The sequence below is a fragment of the Mobula birostris genome, chromosome 15, assembly GCF_030028105.1.
Source record: "Mobula birostris isolate sMobBir1 chromosome 15, sMobBir1.hap1, whole genome shotgun sequence".
Taxonomy (NCBI): Eukaryota; Metazoa; Chordata; class Chondrichthyes; order Myliobatiformes; family Myliobatidae; genus Mobula; species Mobula birostris.
Genome location: NC_092384.1, coordinates 51,938,601 through 51,961,489, shown reverse-complemented (window position 1 = coordinate 51,961,489; position 22,889 = coordinate 51,938,601). Strand labels below are relative to the sequence as shown.

Genomic DNA, 22,889 nt, shown 5'->3' with positions numbered 1-22,889 from the left:
CCTGAGTGCGAATCCAGCTGGCTCCCTTGCACACTTTCCACCCATGCTGGGTTGACCGTCGAGCTAGCAACTCGGCCTTGTAAAAATAAGAAAGCCTGCTAAAAAAAAAGTCATCATGATGGCGTCCCGATGACTCCACTGGAGCTAAGGGCTTTCTTCTTCTTCATGGAATGGTGGAGCAGACTTGCTGAACCAAAACTCTCACTTTTGCTGACTCCTTTTGGTCAAATGTAACTTGTACTCCTCCGCATGTAAATGTAAATGTATTCCTCCGCATAACATAGTCACCTGCCAAAAATCCATGCTATGTCTCTGGAATAAATGTACTACTACTCTACAGGAAGCAACTTTCCATGAAGTAAAATATTAATGAAATTCATCATCTCCACTCAAGATCTACCAAAGAGTAATCCCTGTGCTCTTACACATATACCTATATAGGTCAAACCATTGGAAAGGTACCACATACTGCAAAATCTTCCAAATTCACTGTAGGATAAGTGTCCTCTCCCACATAGGCAGTCCCATCAGAGGCTCTCATCACTTGGATCATTCCAGTGATTAGACCTACATTTTTTATGTACCTGATACCAACTTCCAAAACATACATTCTATGTTATGCCAGAGCAAGAGGACAGTGGAAACTACTCAAAGATGTTCTCGAAGTCTCTGTAGATGTGTAACATTCCAATCAACTCATGGGAATTCCTGGCCCATATCCACTTGAAATTAGAGTGTTTGAGGAGCAAATTGGGAACCACAAGTCCCTTTTTTGCAGTGTGCAGAAGCCAAAAGATAATAGACAAACTCACTGCTTCCAACCGAGCCATATCTCCCAAGCTCCGTTTAGCCTCAGAATGCAGAAAAATGTAAGTTTTAAGCAGTATTGTTTTCTTTAGTATACTAATTAGGTAAACATCATACAGTTGGACAGATAACTTCTCTTACCAAGTAATGCAAGTCTAAACACACCCTAAAGAAAACAGTTTCACATACCTGTATTGGGTTCCTTGGTTACAACAGCTTGTGTTCATAATTAAAAGAACCATGTTTTGAAAGCACTTTTAAACACTTTAATAAATCCTGACAATTTACATGATACACAAATAAATGTATAGCTTAAATTTTTAACAAAACTATTGAAAATGGGGATACCAAAGTTGAGAAGAAAAACATTTATTTCTTAACAAATTTTTTTGGGGCGGCATTTGGGTTCAACCTCCTCCTCCCACCTCCAAATCTGTTGTCTCGAATGTTTAAGTGAGCAGCTCTGCTGTAGACATCATTTTCCACAAATGGGGAAACCCCAGCAATGTAATCCGGGTCAAAAACATTAGTCTTCTGCCTTGCTTTCTTGGAGAGTCGTTGCTGAGGGAAGTTCTGATCCTCAGTCAAATGCGGATTGTTTGCATGTTTCCCACCATGTGGTAATGGAAGAGAATGCTATTGAGAAGGGAAAATACATTATTTTCACCTTTAGTTTAAAGTCCAGATATTTTATATACATCATGCTATGAAAGGAATTCACAATTGTTTTCTAAATATGATTAACCATGAATTACCAAAAGTTGATCTTAAAATAGATCTATTCTTATTCCTTCCATATATTTAAAACATTTTTCCTTAATTTTTCACTAAGTACTTATCCTACTACACTACAGAACAGTTATTGTATGGACTGCTGCAGTTTTTCATATTTAACTTCTAATTCACTTACTAAACAAATTCAGCTGTTAAACATGTATCTCCCTCCTCTCCCCTCTCACAGAAGATCACCTTTATTAAAGTTTCCAGGAAGACATTGTTGGGGGGGGGGGGATTATCAATTACACCATTTCATGCATTATTGCTCTTTACAATGAGCCTTAAAGAATTAAATTACCCACCCCTAACCCGCACTCAAATGCTACACAACACCTTTTAAGACTTTATTCCCTAGAATGTAGAAGATTGAGGGGACATTTGATAGAGGTACACAAAACTATGAGGGTATAGATGGGATAAATGCAGGCAGGCTTTTTTCACTGAGGTTGAGTGCGACAACAACTAGAGGTCATGGATTAAGGGCGGAAGATTAAATATTTAAAGAGAACATGAGAGGAAACTTCTTCATGGATGGTGGGGAGAGTGTGCAATAAGCTGCCAGCACAAGTAGTGGTGTGGGTTCGATTTCAACCTTTTACGAGAAATTTGAAAAGTACATGGCTGAGAGAGGTGTGGAGGTCTATAGTCCAGTGGCTGCTCGATGGAACTAGGCAGAGGGCCTGTCCCTCTGCTGCAGTTTTCTACGACCCTAACACTGATTTAAACCATAATATTTAGAGGGCAGAACCCAAAACATTTGCAACGGTGGTAAGTTTAAAAAATGAAATCATAAAACGTGAGATGTTGCTTTATATGTGTAATGACTAACTCAACATCAGGTTTCTCTTAAATATGTAAACTATAATCTCAGCTATTTTGTATTACAGGGTATGTTAAAAATAGAGACACAAATACAAACATTTATGCAACATCTCAAAGTATGTTTCATGTCAAACAATACAAATAAAACCTGATCTTACCCTCAAACCTTGTGGATTTAGCACTTTTGGATTTTTTGAGAAGTGGAAGTGAAGACTGCCATCTTCATTCACAGTGACTGCTACCTTTTTCAGTGTCCTGTTACCACAGTTTGGGCAGAATTCCTTATTCATGTTAGTTGTGGTCCTGGTTAAACGCAAGCAGAGATATATTTAGTCCAGAACTTCAATATTTGATTACTTTCATTGTCCTTTCACATTTACTGAAAAAAATAATAGAATATAAAAAAACTCTCTGTTGCATGACTCAAGTTGCTTGGAAATTCTACTAACTTAGACACAGAATTAAGACAAGTTAAATTCACAGGTCTTGAATGCTAAATCAGTTTTAATATTTTCAGTTGTGGAAGGTGTGTTACAATTAGTCTTAGGACCAATTGACTAAAATGGGAAAAGATTTTCCATTGTGTCCAGTAAACATGGAATTGAGGTGAGAAAATAGATCAGCAATGAGTCAGAGGAATAAACATGTCTGATATGAAAAATGAAAACCGTATTATGCTCTTCAGCTTGGAGCTTGAGCACAGTATTAGACCAAAGGTAGCAAGCTGCTTCGTGGGTATTTGTAATATTTTTTACTTAATGAATACTGTCTCAGCATCCAAGGAGAATAAAATCCTTTCCCACTGCTAGGATAAAAATATACAGTCAGCCCTCCTTATCCGCGAGGGATTGGTTCCGAGACCCCCCCCCCCCCCCCCAGCGGATACAAAAAACGCGGATGCTCAAGTCCCTTATTTAACCCGTCTCAGTGTGAGTGGACTTCAGGACCTAGGGCAGCACAGGACCCGACACCCTCAGTGTTTCTGTTCCGATGACTTATAATACCGAATACAATGTAAATGCTCTGTAAATAGTTGTTATACTGAATTGTTTAGGGAATAATGATAAGAAGAAAAGTCTGTACATGTTCAGTACAGACGCAACCATCGTAGGTCTTCTGGGAACGTTGATGCCGATTCTCCCGTGATCCTTAAGTTCTTGAGGCTGTAGCGCTTTACACAGCCAACCAGCCATCCCTAGAACTAACACTCCCACGAATTTCAGCTTCTTTCTGCTTTATTGTGCGAATGCTCGATTCGTTCTGACCGACCTTACGGCTCACTTCGGAATGCGACATGCCACTTTTCAAAAGATCTATTCTTAGCGTTTGAGGAATTGCTTTGACCACGTAATTGCTTTTTGGGAGCCATTTTTTCACAGAAACGAAGTAGTGAACGAACGAGACACAAGACGAACAATGCTGGAACAACGAGTGCTGGAGAGAGAACTAACGGGTTTTCCTGAGTCGCGGTTGGTTGAATTCACGCACGTGGAACTCAACCACGTTGGAGGGCTGACTGTATTACAACTCAATTAACTGGACGCAGGTAGACATAACTGGATCAACAAACTGGGAGAAACTAGGTCAATTAGTATCTGTGGGAGGAAAGAAACTGTTGGCATTTCGAGTCAAAACCCTGCATCAGGCCTAAAATGGAGAAGCAGAGTGGTCAATATAGAGAAGGGGAGTGGCAAGAGAGTATTCCGAGGTGATTGGTAGACTGAAGAGGGTTCCTAAGTCCTTCAAGTGTCTCAGAATTAATTGTTGCCACTCCCTTTCTCTCCTCTATGCTGGCCATTTCATTCTCACTCCAGATTTATGTTTTTGACCCAAAATGTCAACAATTTATTTTCTTCCAGATACTCTTCAACCCACTGAGTTCCTCCAGTAGATTGTGTTACTCCAAATTCCCACTTCTGCTCTTTTGTGTCTCTGGACATATCAGATGATTGCCTGGTGCTCGAAGTCAATATGTATTGTGACGAGAATACACATAGATAAGATGTTAGCTGTCCTGTGTGATCAGCAGTTGGTCTGCCACCTGTCCTCAGGGGGGAAGGAGAGATAAGGAACAATGAAGCAGCATGTGGAGATGTTAATGAAGGAGCCATCAGTCTGGGTATTGCCAAGATCGGCTCCCCCTTTGAACCCTGAACTGTTTGAAGTGATGGACAGGCGATACCCCAGAAGGGGGATAAAAAGGGACAGGTTCGCTAAGGCAACACACACGGCACCCGAGGTAACGAGACCCTGGAAGCGGTGCGCCTCTCACGAGTCGGTGGGAAGTACTGGACAACGCACAGGGTGGAAAGGTACGATCAGCGGGAACCCGGTGTGTGTCCGCCCTTGCTTGGGTGCCGAGTTCACTGCAGAGGATCGACCGCACCTGGAGGAGGGGTCACAGTCGATGACCTCAGGTGACATCACCAAGGACCTGCCCAAAAGCTGCTTGTGAGCCATATCGCCGGTCTGTGAGTGGAAGCCGTGTCTGAATGATCAGTCGTTCCCGTTCTCTCTCTCTCTCCCCCCACGTCCATCGCCATAGCAACGATTACTGCGAACTGAACTAAATTGGACTGAACTTTTGTGTCACTTTGAAATTTGGTCATTTACCCCTAGACAACAATAGAGCTTGATTGATGCTGTTATCTTAATTCTGTGCACATGTGTTTATCATTGCTGAACTGTTGCATTTATTATCCTTTCGATTACTGTGTTGCTTGTTTCTTCAATAAAACTTTCTTAGTTCTAGTAATCCAGACTCCAACTGAGTGATCCATTTCTGCTGGTTTGGCAACCCAGTTAGGGGGTACGTAACAGTATATGAAAACATCAAATAGGGAAAAGTTATAACCTCAGTGTTCAACTTCTTTCTTCCTCAATATCTCAGCAATGCTGAAGCCTACCATTCTACCAAATTTGTATGCTTTATGTTCCTCATAAATTCTCAATTAACTTGAAATGTAGTTTTCCACACAAGTCTTGTAATACTGCTTGCTAACATCACTTCAGCTACTTATGTTTTCATTCTCTCTGAACATCCCATTTATAGCATCTTGGTTCTAGAGAATCTTACATCCTGCCTTTTTAAAAGAAAAAAACCTGAAATCTCTCCTTGGTTATACATAGGGTTCACACACACAATAATCTAATAAATGCAAGGATTTCATTCGATAATCTCCAATTACCCCATGAAATACTGGTCATTTTATGCATTCCAACATTAGTTTCACATATTGGCAAAATTTACCAAAATACAAACGTATATTAACACTCAAAATACAAGCAAAAAATGCTCTAAACACCCACACTGGGCAGCAGCAGTAAAAAGATAAGCAAGCCCCTTCATTGTTAATACTCACTTGAAACATGCAAAACAACGCAGAATGAAGTTCCTTGCTTGCTTTATAATCATTCCATTCAAAGAAATGACATGAAGTCCCATCTGAATAAGGACATTCTAAGAAAGTAAAGCACTCACAATTATCCTTCTGCATTGCTGCATTTGCCTATAGAACAATTAACTTACACAATGCAATACCCAATATAGTCAGAAAAGATCATGTAAAGTAAATGAATGTATTTTGTTGACAACAGATGATGAATAAATAGATCCAGAATCAAAGTAAGCTTTGATCCAAATGCCATGTCATGCAGGTGACTTCCTGTCCAACATACAACACAGCAGCCTTCTGTCCATGCTCCTACCTTCGATGTACCAACTCTTAATTTTTCATCAATGACCCCTATTTTCTGTGTTGTCCAAAATGTGCCTACAATACCTGATCTATTGTTCAAGTTGGCTCCATGAAGCTCAGTTTTTTGTGTGCTGGATTGCTTTTTACTTCAAATTATTTAAAAACTTTTGCAGAGGGACAATGGCAATAATGAAAATTCCCCGTAAGTGTGTGCATATATATCCTAACAATTCAAAAACTTTAAACAGGAAACAAAATCTATTACCTGCATTGCAAAATCTGTCGTCATACAACCAACTCTGATATCTGCTGCCCTCTCAGAGCAGCCCATATCTCTATGAATCTGCTGAATGTTACTCGGCGTTATCCACCCTTCACTGTCGTCACTGTCATCCTCCACCTCCTCCTCCTCTCCCTCCTCGCTTCCATGCAGCTCTTCTTGATCCTGGTTCGACGATCTCTCTCTCGAATTGCAGACATTCTCTTTGTTCTGCTAGTATGTGAAAGGCAGCAAAATTAGTTACAATTAGGATACCTGGAATTACTTCTTAGTATCTGAAAGTTAATTCATAATTGTTATATTTATAAAAATGCTACTTATTAATAAAACAGGAAAAAACTCAACTAATTAAAATACTTCAAATGCTTAAAATAGAAAATGCCGCAAATAGAAATGTTTCAAAACAATAATCTGTCAACAGAATAAAACTTACATCACTTGTGAGTAAATCTTGTAGATCATCTTCAATACTTGGTAGCGGGTTTCTCCAGAAGTGAAAGGCTTCGAATTCTGATAAATCAACTCCTGGCGACGCACTGGAATGTCTTGTAGGGGGATGGCACAGCTCCTCAGAACTTAAAGGAAGTACACAATCTCCTTTTGTGAAACCCCTCTCAGGATTCTACTCCACAAAAATAACAACGTTTTTAGATGTTTCATACATTTGTTGCATTTCTAAATTACTAAGTTTTAAACAGTAGATATTCATTAATAAAACATATCTTTTCTTGACCAAGTATTGACTTGATAAGGTATATTAAATCACTGAAGTACAGAAATGAAGTCTGTATTTGTAAGACTTAGCTTATAAATTAAATCTTACTCCAAAACATCTCATCACTCATTTCAGTGAGAGATTGCAGTTTCAAATGAGACTACTTTTTCAGACTATAAGAATACATTGAGGAATTTCAGCCTCCATTGAACAGTTCTCTCAATGTTACCTCCAACACCACACAACAAAAACCACACACAGGGCAAATCCTGTTGGCCGTGACCAATGATCCCACAGGCAACATCAACATTCAGATGGTTCCACACAAGCAAGTCCCAGACTCAGGAAGACCCACAGATGTATATCTGGACCTTGCTGAATCATGTATCATTTAAGCCCTGCCACTGAAACGAGGGAAAATCTGCAGATGCTGGAAATCCAAGCAACACACACAAAATACTGGAGGAATTCCTCCAGCATTTTGTGTGTGTTAAGAAAGAAATAGCATTGTAGTATCAGGTCAGTGATCTGAAGGATTTGAAAGAAGATCATTGATCTGAAACATTAACCATTTCTTTTCACAGTTGCTTCCTGAGTGCTGATTGTTTTCATGTTTTCAGCATTTCCTGTTTAATATTACAGCTCAAAATCAAACTTAAACCCTTTACAATGTTCTAAACCATGCAAGTTTAACTTTGTTTACCTTAGATGGCAGATGAAAGCCTGCTACGTTGATCGGTGACTCTGGGTGTCTTAAAGTGCTACTCACTTCAATCTACCAAAAAAAAACACGAATTGTAACTTTGCTCAGTGCTGCTGCCAAACATTCCTATTACACAAAATAATCACTGGATTGCTGATGAGATAGTTTACCAAGGCAATGATGCAAATTCCAAAAATGTCACAAATATCAACACACTTCAAAGTCTTTATACTTTAGATATACCAAATGTAGCTCCAATATCATGTTTTGACATGATAAATAGTGCTAATATATTACCTTGTAAATAATGTAATTTTACTTTGGACCAATGACTTGTATTTGTCTTGTTTTGTATCCTCAATGGGTACAATTTTAATTTTGAAATAGAAGAATGAGGGACAAATCTTAAAAAAGAGAATTCTGGGTCATGGATACACATTTTTACGTCGTTCTTAAAGCACTGGAACAGGTCATAATAACAAGCTACAATTAAGTTCTAGACCAAGGAGAAACTTCTTTGTCCAGTCCATAGTAAATTTTTTGAATTTTCTACCTAAGAGGATACGAATGCTCAGTAGCCAAATGTGTTCAAGACACACATTAATAGCATTTTGGATATTAAGGGAAATCAAGAGATATGCAATTAGTACTTATGAAAGTAGCTCCAAGGCAAAAGATCAATCATCATATTGAATCGCAGAGTAGGTGCTCAGGGTCACAGCCAATTCTATTTCCTATGTTCTTGCATATTCCTTGCCTCGTGGGTAGGTGCAGCCAAGGAGCAACTGGTGACCTACTGTAGTGCACACTATAGTCACGATACACTACAGCCACGATACATCAGGAACAGATATTTACATTAGTGAATCACATTGATTACTTTGACCCGGATGGTGCCAGTCTTTTACTTGTTCTTCAGGCAACAAAGGAGCTGGCCCTTCTGCCCATGATAGCTGTGCCAACCAGCACAGTTCCAAACTGAACTAAAATTTTTGTTTTATGAAATGAAAATTAAATCAAATTTCATTTGCCTGCATATATCCCTTTATTCCCTGAATGTTCACATGTCTAAACGGTTATTAAACACTGCTATCGTATTAGCTTCTACCACTTCCACTGGAAGTGCATTCCAGGTACCCATGACTCTTGGTGCAAGTCTCCTTAAAACTGTTCCGCCTCACCTTAAAGCTATACCCTCTATCATCTGACATTGTCACCCTGGGGAGAAGGTTCTGACAAGGTATCCTGTCTATGTCCATCAAGATTTTTAAGGTCACCCTTAATACTTCTGATGCTTTGGATTAAACTATCCAAGTTTGTGCAGGGTCTCCTTATACTGTCCAATCCTGGCAACATTTAGCTGAGTCAATTCTGCACCTGACTGACGAAGGCAAGCATGTCATATGCTTTCTTTACTACCTAACTTATTTCAGGATGCGATGGACTTGCTCCCCAAGATGTTTCTGTACATCAGTGCTCTTAAGGGCCTTGCCATTTACTTGCATTTGATCTCCCCAAATATAACCTTAGACTCGCTTGGATTAAACACTATTTGCCATTTCTCTGCTCAAATTTCAAAATGATCTATATCCTGTGGATAACCTTCATCACAATCTGCAATTACACCAATTTTTGTGTCATCTGCCGACCTGCTAATCAGAGCACTTGGGTTTTTGTCAAAATGAGTTATATATATTACAAACAAGAGGATCCAGCACTGATCCTCATGGAACACCAGTGATCAGAGACTTCCCGTCACGACCAGCACTTTCTAGATGATGCAAATTAAGCAGGTTCCCAATCACCTTAGGTAGCCGTGGCATTTATATGATTTTATGTTTGAGCTTCTGGTCACTAAAGCAGCATGGATTCTGGGAGATTCAAATTTTGTTTATTCCTTTTCTTGGCCAGTATCACGTATCAGCAAAAGCTTGGATGTTGTGTGGATGTCACTGAAGGTGGGGAAACAATCAAAAAATAACTGAAGTAGGATACCTATGCACCCAAAGGAAAGTCCAACCACAGCCAAAGGCATCTGAACACAGTTGATGTTTAGACAGTATTAGAAAGAATCCAGTAAAAGAACTTGCAACTAATAAATTACTTACTTTCTGCACAGGCTCTTTTTTCAAGTGGCCAGCTCCCACAAATTCGGTTTCAAGTTGACAGGTTAATGCCAAAACTTTAATGTCAGTTGCCGAGAGACTGGGGTAGTCACCAGTTTTTTTGGAAAATTCTGACACTATGAAAAAAATAGTGAAAATGAAAAATGTTTTAATTATTTTTTGAGATTGTTGAAAAACATTAATCCACTTCTTCAGGATTAACACACGAATAATTTTTGAAACTTTACATTGGTAGACCCACCCATAAATTTCCACATAGTGAGGTTCCACAAACACCAATAAACATTAGTTTGTTTTAGTGCATACAGCCCCAGGAGAACCTTTGTGGTTCAAATCAATTGCAATATTTTATGTTTGCTAAAATAAGCAGAGATAACTTTGGTTTCAATCTCAGTCCAATAGAATCTCTATAATGCAATATTTACAATTTCAACATCTGAATTCACAGACTCAAGGAGCAAATATCTTTCCAATGACCCAAACTAACAGCCTACATGTTTGCACGTGAATTCTGTTATAAATTAATCGAGCTATGCTTCTGGGAAATCTAGCTTCTTATTTTCAATTAGACTATTGCTATTATTAATTTTTAAGAACCCTGCAATGCACACATCCATCCTCTCCTGAACTTGTCCTGAACCATCTATCCATCCACACATCCTGAAATACAATGTTGGAAAATGCATAGTCATGCACTTAGGTAGTAGAAATAAAGGTGCAGACTATTTTCTAAATGGGGAGAAAATCCAGGAATCTGAGATGCAGAGGGACTTGGGAGTCCTTGTGCAGAACATCCTGAAGGTTAACTTTCAGGTTGAGTTGGTGGTGAGGAAGGCAAATGCCATGCTAGCATTCATTTCAAGAAATCCAGAATACAAGAGCAAGGAAGTGATGCGGAGGCTTTATAACTGGCGAGGCCTCACCTTGAGTATTGTGAACAGTTTTGGGCTCCTCATCTTAGAAAAGATGTGCTGGCATTGGAGAAAGTCCAGAGAAGGTTCACAAGGATGATTCCAGGAATGAAAATATTATCATACGAGGAATGTTTGATGGCTCAGGGTCTGTACTCACTGGAATTCAGAAGGATGAGAGGAGGATCTCATTGAAATCTTTTGAATGTTGAAAGGCCTAGACAGAGTAGATGTGGAAAGGGTGTTTCCCATGGTGAGAGAGTCTAGGACAAGTGGGTGATAAAGTTTAAGGGAATGGGGGATTCTCAAGATCCCTGTAAACAATGGATTCAGAACCGACTACGTCTGTGACTGCAGTGTGTTTGAATAATGTCTCACAGCTGCTTTCTTTGGAGCAAGATGAGGCTTAAAGTTTGCCCAGATCCACATCAGATGTCTCTGGGCTTTTCACACCTTTTGATTTTGACAAAAAGCAGTATCTGATGGAAATTACACAGAACATTCCTTTCTTAATTAAAGCATAAATTTGACGGATGTTCTTATCTTTGTAATTAAGTGGTGGCTCCAACAAACCAGGTAGGACATTCTTTTCTTTAATTAAGGTGGCTGGAGTGTCTAACAAATTGATTGTACTTTTGTATCAATAGTCCACTGACTTGACCAGAATGGTTATCAAACTGATTGTTCTTTTGTATCGGTGGCCTTATAACTTCTGACAATTCTGACATCAGGCAGTGAACTTGTAGAACCGCCGGGGAGATGAGAAAGGTTCTTTCCCTGATGTCGGGTCCAAGTTCACTCGCCGGCTGAGCTCGAAGAAATAAACGGGTGAAAAGTAACGATCTTTTTGTGCTGTCGTTATTTGATCCAGCAAAGTTACGTTTACAAGGGCACAGCCTCAGGATAGAGGGGTGCCCTTTCAAAACAGAGATGCAGAGAAATTTCTTTAGCCAAAGGGTGATGAATCTGTGGAATTTGTTGCTGCCTGCTGTGGAGGCCAGGTCATTGGGTGTATTTAAGGCAAAGATTGAAAGGTTTTTCATTGAACATGGCATCAAAGATTACACGGAGAAGGCCGGGAACTGGGGTTGAGGAGGAGATTTTAAAAAAAGGATCAGCCATGATTGAATGGCAGAGCAGATTCGATGGGCCAGATGGCCTAATTCTGCTCCTATGTCTTATGGTCCCTCTTTGCAAATTTATAATAGAAACAGAAAATAGGTGCAGGAGTAGGCCATTCGGCCCTTCGAGCCTGCACCGCCATTCAGTATGATCATGGCTGATCATCCAACTCAGAACCCTGCACCAGCCTTCCCTCCATACCCCCTGATCCCTTTAGCCACAAGGGCCATATCTAACTCCCTCTTAAATATAGCCAATGAACTGGCCTCAACTGTTTCCTGTAGCAGAGAATTCCACAGATTCACCACTCTCTCTGTGTGAAGAAGTTTTTCCTCATCTCAGTCCTAAAAGGCTTCCCCTTTATCCTCAAACTGTGACCCCTCGTTCTGGACTTCCCCAACATCAGGAACAATCTTCCTACATCTAGCCTGTCCAATCTCTTTAGAATTTTATACGTTTCAATAAGATCCCCCCTCAATCTTCTAAATGCCAGTGAATATGTTGATATTGATTTCTCTTGGCAGTATTTTCATTTTTCTCTTTTTGGATGTTCTTTCCATTACCTTATTAAATATGTTTGTCTTACAACCTTTGTCTCTTGTTTTGCAACTTTGTATGGTCTTGTTTTATCTTCATTTAGGTTGCCTTAACTTTTATTTGAGAAGTAGAATTCCTGGTTCTTTATCATATTACTGGTTCCTGTTGCTTCATTTACTGAAACATTTGACAAGTTTACTGCTGATGTTATAGGTCTGATTGCTTGGAAGCTACCTAATCAAAATCTACACAATTCTAACTTACAGTCATATCCTTGAACTGTGTTAGATAATAACTGCCATTTACACACCATTTCAGTCATTAATTCACTTGCATTTAACTGTGAGATCCTGCTGAATGAAATAGCTACTCTACACACCATCATAACAGGCTCGTTTCAAAGTAACTGAACACAAGCAAAGCATTTAGTGAGACATCTGGAGAGATGATTGCAAATTCTTACTTCATGGATATCCACTTTGTCTAAAGAACCGTGAAATCGTTAAACAGTAAATTTAATATCAGTTTTATAAGGAAGCATTTAAAGTTTGATACAGATTTTTTTAATTCATTAAGCCAAGGGAATTACAAGGGGAAGAAAAACTCACCTTGTCTTATATATTCAGGAAATGGCTCTTTAAAATGGAGCTGGTACGGCAAAACTGCAAGCCTTCGCTTAGTTTCCTTATCCCTTATTTCATTTACAACTTCTTTTAATGTGTAGATGTTTTTACCAAATTCCTTTCAAAACAAAAAGCAATGATGTAATGAAATCTCATCTATCAAATGCTGATGCAAAAAACTCCTAACCCAGACTGAAAACCCAAAGCTAATGAAGTAAAAGGGATTGTCACATGAACAGCAAAAATGTGATGCTGCAATATCCATTTGTCCAGACATGTGGAAATGTCTAATGCTTTTTCTTCAGGGCTCAACACTGAAACCACATTTTGTCTCCTTTAAGTTATCTTATTTTTGTTGCAGTGGGCACAGGTGGACAAAATCACTTTTACAGCTGTAAGGAAAATAATTTACATTTCTTCATCGACTTTTGCCAATCTATACTTTAAATATTTCTGTTATTTTTCAATACAAGAGTTAGGTTCTACATTGATCTTTTTCATTTTATTTAGAGATACAGCACAGCAATAGGCCCTACTGGCCCAATGAGCCCAAGCCACCATTGCACCCATATGACCAATTAATCTACTAACCCAAGATCCACAAACCTGCCTGACCAGGTAGACCCATTGTTTCCACTTGTTCCTGCCCCACTGAACTTATATCTGCATACCTCAATTCTGTTTTATACCGCTGGTTCAATCCGTTCCTACCTACATTTGTGACACTTCATACATTCTGGATCTTTTCAATGACTTCAAGTCTCCTGGCCCCGATCATCTCATTTTCACCATGGATGACCCTATATACCTCAATCCCCCATCAGGAGGCCCTTAAAACTCTGCACTTTTTTTCTAAGTATCAGACCCCACCTGATCCCCTCCACCACCACTCTCCTCCATCCAGCAGAAGTGGTCCTCACTCTCAATAATTTCTCCTCCGGCTCCTCCACACCAAAGATTTAGCCATGGGCACTCACATGGGTCCCAGCTATGCCTGCCTTTTTGTCAGCTGTGTAAAACAGTCTATGTTCCAAGCCTACGCTGGTATCAATCCCAAACTTTTCCTACGTTACATCATCAACTGCACTGGAGCAGCTTCCTGCCCCCATGCACAGCTTGTCAACTTCATTAACTTTGCCGCCAACTTCCACCCTGTTCTCAAATTTACCTGGTCCATTTCCAACACCTCCCTCCCCTTCCTCGATCTCTCTGTCTATCTCTGGAAACAGTTTATCTACTGATACCGTTTATAAACCCATTGATTCTTACAGCTACCTTGACTATACCTCTTCCCACCTATCACTTGTAAAAATGTCATTCCCTTCTCTCACTTCCTCCATCTCCACCACATCTACTCTCAGGATGAGGTATTTCATTCCAGGACTAATGAGATCTCCTTCTCCTTCAAAGAAAAGGGCTTTCCTTCCTCCAAATCTGCCCTCTTTCATTTTGTGCATGTCTGCTCTCACTCCATCCTCCTGCCATCCCACCAGGGATAGGGTTCCTCTTGTCCTCACCAACCACTCTATGTCCAATACATAATTGTCTGTAACTTCTGCCTTCTCCAACGGGATCTCACTACCAAGCACACCTTCCCTCCTCCTCCCCCACCTCCGCAGGGATCGTTCCCTACGCGACTCCCTTATACATTCATCCCTCCCCACTAATCTTCCTCTTGCAAGTGGAACAAGTACCATACCTGCCCCTACACCTTCTCCCTCACTACCATTCAGAGCCCCAAACAGTCCTTCCAGTTGAGGCAACACTTCACCTGTGAGTCTGTTGGGGTCGTCTACTGTATCCGGTGCTCCCGGTGTGGCCTCCTGTATGATCAGTGAGACCCGACGTAGATTGGGAGACAGTTTTACCGAGCACCTACGCTCCGTCCGCTAGAAAAACCGTGATCTCCCATTTCAATTCTACTTCTCATTCCCATTCCAACATGTCAGTCCATGGCCTCCTCTACTGCTGCGATGAGGCCACACTCAGGTTGTAGGAGCAACACCCTACAATCTGTCCGGGCAGCCTCCAAACTGATGGCATGAACATCAATTTCTCAAACTTCTGGTAATTGCACCCCCTCCCACCTTCACCATTGCCATTCTCTCACCTTATCTCCTCACCTGCCCATCACCTCCCTCTGGTGCTCCTTCCATTTTCCTTTCCTCCGTGGTCTTCTACCCTCTCCTGTCAGGTTCCCCCTTCTCCAGCCCTTGATCTCTTTTACCTATCAACTTCCCAGCTCTGTACTTCACCCCTCCCGGTTTCACCTATCACCTACCACTTTGAACCTCTTCCTCCCCTCCTCCCACTTTCTGCTCTAACTTCTCTTTTTCTTCCCCAGTCCTGATGAAGGGTCTCAGCCCGAAGCATTGACTGTTTACTCTTTTCCATAGATGCTGCCTGACCTGCTGAGTTTCTCCAGCATTTTGAGTGTGAAACCTACTAAATCATAGGTCTTTGAAGTATGAGGGGAAACCAGAGCACCCAGAAGAAACCCACATGGTTACAGGGAGAACATACAAGCTTCTTACAGACAGGAGCGTTAAAATGAACCCCAGTTGCTGGCGCTGTAATAGTGATGCAGTTACACTAACCACAATGGTACTGTGCCATTCACACAAATTTCCCCCAAAGCAATAAATGGGAGGCAGCTAATAACTTTGCAACAACTTAAATGACAATTCTTTAAAAGATACATGTTCCTCCATTTTTTCCTTCATTAGCTTTCTCCTGTCCCCCACCATTCATTGTTTGCCACCATTTTTGCTTGCTTCTCCACTAAAGCTTTCATTATTCCATGCTATTTCTTTCCATCAATTTAATTTCTATTACCAAACTTCTTGAAATTATTTTTCAACTACAGTATTGCAAGTTGAAGAGTCATTAAATGGAAATTTTTTAAAAATCTTGCTGATAGTGGAAATCTAAAGTAAAATCACAAAATGTTGGAAATACTCAGCTGTACCTGCGGGAAGGGAAAGGTAACACTTCAGGTCAAACAGTACAGTTTGGAGGAATTATTATTGAAAAGTCATTAATGCATGAAAATAAACCATTGTCCCAGTACTGACTTCTGAGAAATGACATTATATTTTCCCCAATGTACAAAAATTGACATTGAAATATCAACAAAATGTTTGCTATCCATGCTACTGTCTCTTATTGGGTTCATGTTTTCCTAACAAATCTATCTAGAAATTAAACTTAAGAGCAATCACCCGTCCTGTTACTGCTTCCTGAAAAACAGTTAGATGCAATTTTCCCTTAACAGCTCCAAGTTACAGTCGTCCCTCCTTATCCGTGAGGGATTGGTTCCGGGACCCCTCGCAGATACCAAAAAACGCAGATGCTCAAGTCCCTTATTCAACCTGTCTAAATGCGGTGGACCTTAGGACCCAGCAGAAGCCCGGACCTTATTTAACCTGTCTCAGTGCGGTGGACATTAGGACCCGGCGGCGGATCTCTGAATCTGAAGTGTTTCTGTTCACGAAAACAATCACGATTTAAAATAAAGTGGAAATAATAAAGCAATCAGAAAGAGGTGAAGCGCCATCGGTCATTGGAAAAGCGTTAGGCTACAGTCAGTCAACGATCGGAACAATTTTAAAGGATAAAGTGAGAAAGGCCCTGCCCCGATGAAAGCTACAATTATTACTAAGCAACGCAATGGTTTAATTATTGGGTTTTGGGTTTTTGATCCTCCACATCAACCTGGCACGGATGGAGAGCGCATTCGGTAGCGGTCTGTCACTGGATCGAACTCGGGAATTTCCGTTCCCGAGCCCGGCGCTGAAACATACGTTTCTTAAGTGTTTTATATACATAGAAAGGTAAAATATATACTATATACTAAGACAAACGTTTGACTAACTAACACTAAATAATGCCGGATGTACCTGTTCCAACTTACTTAGTAAGAGAACTTCTGGTTTTTATTTCTATCCCGATCCACAATAACCTATGCGCATCCTCCCGTATACTTTAAATCTCTAGAATAGTTGTTATACTGCAGTGTTCAGGGAATAATGACAAGAAAAAAAAATCTGTACATGCTCGAACAACAAGTGCTGGAAGAGCACTTCCGGGTTTTCTCAATTCGCAGTTGGTTGGATTCGCGCATGCGGAACCCGCGGATAAGAAGGGCCGACTGTACTCAGTTTTCACCACAAAAACCCCACAAGTGTCTCTTCCCTTCACCACTGGCACACAGCTGGTGCTATCTACAAAATGGACTACCGTTAGCTGCTCAGACTGCTGTAACAGCGCTTTCCAAACAGGCGATCCCTACCACTAAGGACAAGGGTAGTGGCTGCAGGGGAACACCACCAGCTGCAGGTTCCCTCCAAGCTGTGCTCCATCCCGACTTAGAATGTACCTCATCCTCCAGTCCGGTTTGGTCTAAGTAAACGTGAGCACTCTGCCCAAGAGCAGCAGGTCTGACAGCTGTTCTTTTCAGACGCAACAGTGGGACGGATTAACAGACGAGGGGTGGCATTACTAGTCAGGGGAAATGTCACAGAAGTGCTCTGTCATGATAGATTGGAAAACTCCGTCCAGTGACGCATTATGGGTGGAACCGAGGAGTATGACCATGTTAATGGGGCTATATTACAGGCCACCCAACAGTCTGAGGGATTTAGAGGAACAACTCCGTAGAGAGATCGCAGTCTGTTACAAGAAACATAAGGTTGTTATAGTAGGTAGTTGTCAAGAGATATTGGTTAAGAAAAAAAGGAGGTGCATTGCAGGTATAAGCAGGTAGGAACAAACAAGGTGCTTATGAAGTATAAAAAATGCAAGAGAACACTTAAAAAATAAATCAGGAAAGTTAAAAGGCAGCATGAAGTTGCCTTACCAGACAAGGTGAAGGAAAATTCTAAGGGATTCTGCAGATATGTTAAAAGCAAAATGATTGCAAGGGACAAAATTGGTCCTCTAGAACAGGGATCCCCAACCTTTTTTGCACTGCAGACCGGTTTAATATTGACAATATTCTTGCGGACCGGCCGACCGGTGGGGGGGGGGGGGGGCGGGCGGGGTGTGTAGGGTTGCCAACGAACAAGAGTAGCAGTCAAAAGCGTTGTTTACCCAAAAGACTACAATGACCATGAAGCCTTGCGCAGGCACCAATACGCATGCGCGTCGTGACCTGCCGATTCCCAACCCCCAAAGCAAATAGTTTTTGGCGATTCTGTTCGTGGGGGTGGGTGTTAATCACTACCGGAATATAGGTGATAAGTGGGTAATACACTCAATTTTGTTTCTAAAAAGGTTTATCTAACGAATTTAATATTAAACACAGAGCACATATTTTCCTCGCATGAATATAATGATAAGTCAATTATCAGGGGAGCTTGAAGTGTTGAACGAACTTCCAGTAGAAGTGGCAGAAGCAAGTTCGATATGATCATTTAAAGAAAAATTGGATAGGTATATGGACAGGAAAGGAATGGAGGGTTATGGGCTGAGTGCAGGTCGTTGGGACTAGGTGAGAGTAGCGTTCGGCACGGACTAGAAGGGAAGAGATGGCCTGTTTCCGTGCTGTAATTGTTATATAGTTATATAGGTCACTTATAAGTCAATAGCATCATAACATTTTAAGTAATATTTGGATATTAAACACACAGCACATATTTTCCCCGTATGAATATATAAAATCATTGCAACACACCAATATCGCTGAATCAGTGGGAGCCCTGGGCTTGTTTCCCTGCAACAACACCGTCCTATCGAGGGGTGATGGGAGACAGCGATACTTGAAGGGGGTTCCTTATGTCCAGTCTACTCCGCAATTTAGTTTTCGTTGCATTCATTGCAGAAAACTCCGCTTCGCAGAAAAATGTTGGAAATGGAATCAACGTGTTCAGTGCTTTCCTGGCTATCTCAGGATATTTAGCCTTGACTTTGATCCAAAATGCCGACAGAGATGTTATGTCAAACATACTTTTCAGCCCGTTGTCATTTGCAAGCTCGAGGAGTTGATCGCCTTCCCGCCCTGACACGGATGACGCGCAGGTCATGACCTCGCATGCGTAATGGCTGATCAGTGGCCGTGACAGGGAATGAGGAAAGGTGCAGCCGACCAAATCACATCGCTTCCTCGCGGCCCGGTAGCGCATGCTCTGTGGCCCAGTGGTTGGGGACCGCTGCTCTAGAAGATTAGGATGGTAATCCATGTGTGGAGCCAAAACAGATAGGGGAGATCTTAAATGATTTTTTTGCAACTGCATTTACTCAGGAGACAAACATATAGTCTATAGAAGTGAGGCAAAACAGCATCAACTTCATGAACCCTATATGGAGGAGAAGGTGTTTGCAAATTAAGGCAGATAAATCCCTTGGACCCTGTGGAAAGCAAGTGCAGAAATCGCTGGGGTCCTATTTAAATCACCCTTAGTGACAGGTGAGATACCAGAGGATCGGAGGATAGTTAATGTTGTTCCACTGTTTAAGAACGGTTCTATAAATAAACCAGGAAATTATAGGCCAGTGAGCCTGACATGAGTAGTGGGAAAGTTATCTAAAGATATTCTAAGAGACCAGATATATGACTATTTGGATAGACATGGACTGATTAGGGATAGTCAGCACGGCTTCATGCGTGGCAGGTCATGTCTAACCAAATTTATAGGTTTTTCTGAGGAAGTTACCAGGAAATTTGATGAAGGCAAGGCAGTGGATGTTATCTACACGGACTTTAGCAAGGTATTTGACAGGGTCCTGCATTGAACGTTGGTCAAGGAGTTTCAGTCACTCGGCATTCAAGATGAGATAGTAAATTGGATGAGACATTGGCTTTGTGGGAGAAGCCAAACTGGTAGTAGATGGCTGTCTTGCTGACTAGACGTCTGTGACTAGTGGAGTGCCACAGAGATCGGTGCAGGGTCCATTGTTGTTTGTCATTTATGTCAATGATTTAGATGATAATGTGGTTAACTGAATCAGCAAATTTACAGATGACACCACGATTGGGGGTGTAGTGGAGCGAGGAAGGCTATCATGACTTGCAGCCGGGTCTGGGCCAGTTGGATAAATGGACTTAAAAATAACAGATGGGCCAACCAGGATAGGTCTTACACAGTGAACAGTAGGGCACTGAGGAGCACGGTAGGACAAAAGGATCTGGAAATATAGGTCCATAATTTGTTGAAAGTGGTGACACTGATAGGTAGGGTTGTAAAGAAAGCTTTTGGCACATTGGCCTTTATAAATCAATGCCGTCCTGCCGAAGGGTCTCAGCCTGAAACACCAACTGTACTTTTTTTCATAGATACTGCCTGGCCTGCTGAGCTTCTCCAGCATTTTTGTGTGTCGCTGTTATTGAGTACAGGAGATGGAATGTTATGTTGAAGTTGCATAAGTCATCGGTGAGGCCTCCAAGTTGGAATATTGCTTGCAGTTTTGGACACCTACCCTCAAAAAAGTTATAAATAAGGTTGAAAAGTACAGAGAAAATTTACAAGGATGCTGCCAGGTCTGGAGGACCCAAGTTATATGAAAAGATTGAATAGGTTAGGACTATATTCTTTAGAACGTAGAAGACTGAGAGAAGATTTGATAGAGGCATACAAAATTGAGGGGTACAGATAGAATAAATGCAAGTAGGATTGTTTCATTGAGGTTCAGTGGGACAACCAGAGGTCATGGGCTAAGGGTGAAAGGTGAAAGTTTGAGGGGAACATGAGGGGAAACTTTTTCAGTCAGAGGGTGGTGAAAGTGTGGAATGGGCTGCCAGCACAAGTGGTGCATGTGAGCTCGATTTCAATCTTTAAGAGAAGTTTGCATAGGTACATGGATGGTAGGAGTGTGGAGGGCTTTGCTCATGGTGCAAGTCGATGGCAGTAGGCAATGTAAATGGTTTGGCATGAACTAGATGGGCCGAAGAACTTGTTTCTGTGCTGTACTTTTCTATGATTGTCCACATCAATTACACTGCTCTCATCAGTATATTTGATTTTTTTCCCCCCAAAGAGGAAAGAATTAAGATCCCCCCCCCCATACGGGATTTCACTCCAACAAAATTGTATTCAACACCTTTGATAAATTCCAACCCGTCCAAGTATGGATTCCCAGCCACCTCCCTTTCCCCTCTTTTCTCCCACCCTCTCGCCCTTTCCTTTAGGTTGCGAAACCCTGGGGATCTATCCAGTTTTAAACCAATCTAGTGCCTACTATTTTAAAGTATGAAACATACTGTAATTTCACCTCATCTACCGGGTGCTCGCAACGTTTCTGATGCCGACAACTTTCCCAGAACCTGGAAAGTGAGATTGAGCCCCACCACCGCTCGCTCCTATAAGGAAGACCCAGCACCAATTATTACACAGAACAAATGACTTTCAATAAATTTGTCAGACAAGAGGGCAAAGATCTGCACCGACCTGCAGTGGCGCATTCTTCAGGAAAGCTCCAGCGTCTGCCACAACATGCTCCACCATACAGGCCGCCATCTTCCGCTCTTACTTTGTCCAATCACTAACAACATTGCTGGCGCAGCACCGTTCAGAAATCCTGCTGCTGATTGGGCAATATAATATTCCGCGAACCCAGAGTGTAACGGGAGAGAAAAACTTGCATTCACATAGCGCCTGTCATACTCTCCGGGTCTTCCAAGGAAACGTACAGCGAATTATACAGTATTCCGTCGAAGAGCGGTCACCTTTGCAATAGATAACAATATAAGATTCCACAGACAATGATGCAATAGTGATCAGATAATGTTATAGTGATATTAGAGTAGAACATAGAAAACCTACAGGACAATACAGGCCCTTCGGCCCACAAAGCTGTTGCGAACATGTCCCTACCTTAGAAATTACCTAGGCTTACCCGTAGCCCTCTGTTTTTCTAAGCTCATGTACCTATCCAGGAGTCTCTAAAAGACCCTATCGTATCCGCCTCCACCACTGCCTGCAGCCCATTCTAACACTCACCACTCTCTGACAGCTCCTCTGTACCTACTTCCAAGCACCTTAAAACTGTGCCCTCTCGTGCTAGCCGTTTCAGCCCTGGGAAAAAGCCTCTGACCGTCCACACGATCAATGCCTCTCATCATCTTATACACCTCTATCCAGGTCACCTCTCATCCACCGTCCCTCCAAGGAAAAAAGGCTGAGTTCACTCAACCTATTCTCATAAAGTATGCTCCCCAATCCAGGCAACAATTGACTGAAGGAAAAGTTTCAGTTATGTAACTGCTTCTAACTATAAATTATGCATGATAAGGCTGTTCAATGGCGTAAAATGACTTTAATATGAAACAAATGTAGATTTGTAATTCAAACACAATATGTTGTAAATACTCAAAAGGTGGCAATACCTGTGGAGAAAGAGTGTAAGTTAACACTTTGCATCAATTACTTTTCTTTCAGAACTGGAAGTAAGAAGTATAGATGTAACAGGTTGAAACAAGTAGAGAGTCAGGTAAAATAGGGATCTGAATTTTCTTTTACAATAATGTCTAGATATGCCCTTTTACTGTTTAAAGAACACAGTAACCTGCCTCAGTGACCACCGTCCTCAACCACTTACATCCACTGTGATGAAGTGAGGTTGGTGATGGAACATATCAACTCCCGCCTGAGGAGTGACTTGGATCCATTCCAATTTGCCTACTAGCACAACAGGTCAACAGCAGATGCCATATCATTGGTTCTTCATTCATCTCTGGAACATCTGGACAGTGAAGATGCATACTACATCAGGATGCTCATTATTAACTACAGCTCAGCATTCAATACTGTTGTCCCCTCCAAACTAATCAAT

The 22,889-nt window shown here is 41.3% G+C and overlaps 1 protein-coding gene across 2 annotated transcripts; it reads right to left on the bottom strand.

Annotated features, from left to right (window-relative positions):
• Positions 1-1,050: 1,050 nt before the first annotated feature.
• nob1 (NIN1 (RPN12) binding protein 1 homolog) lies at positions 1,051-21,590 on the bottom strand. 2 transcript variants are annotated; one of them, XM_072279785.1, is made up of 9 exons: positions 21,506-21,590; positions 13,107-13,239; positions 9,911-10,044; positions 7,803-7,874; positions 6,818-7,006; positions 6,370-6,597; positions 5,769-5,866; positions 2,565-2,709; positions 1,051-1,443 (listed from the first exon to the last, which is right to left on the bottom strand). In XM_072279785.1, exons 1-9 carry the CDS (start codon positions 21,572-21,574, stop codon positions 1,177-1,179), a joined length of 1,335 nt encoding a protein of 444 aa, XP_072135886.1. In that variant the 5' UTR covers positions 21,575-21,590; the 3' UTR covers positions 1,051-1,176. The 2 variants fall into 2 exon arrangements, with proteins under 2 accessions (XP_072135886.1, XP_072135887.1); XM_072279786.1 differs by having other exon boundaries at positions 6,370-6,594.
• Positions 21,591-22,889: the final 1,299 nt, after the last annotated feature.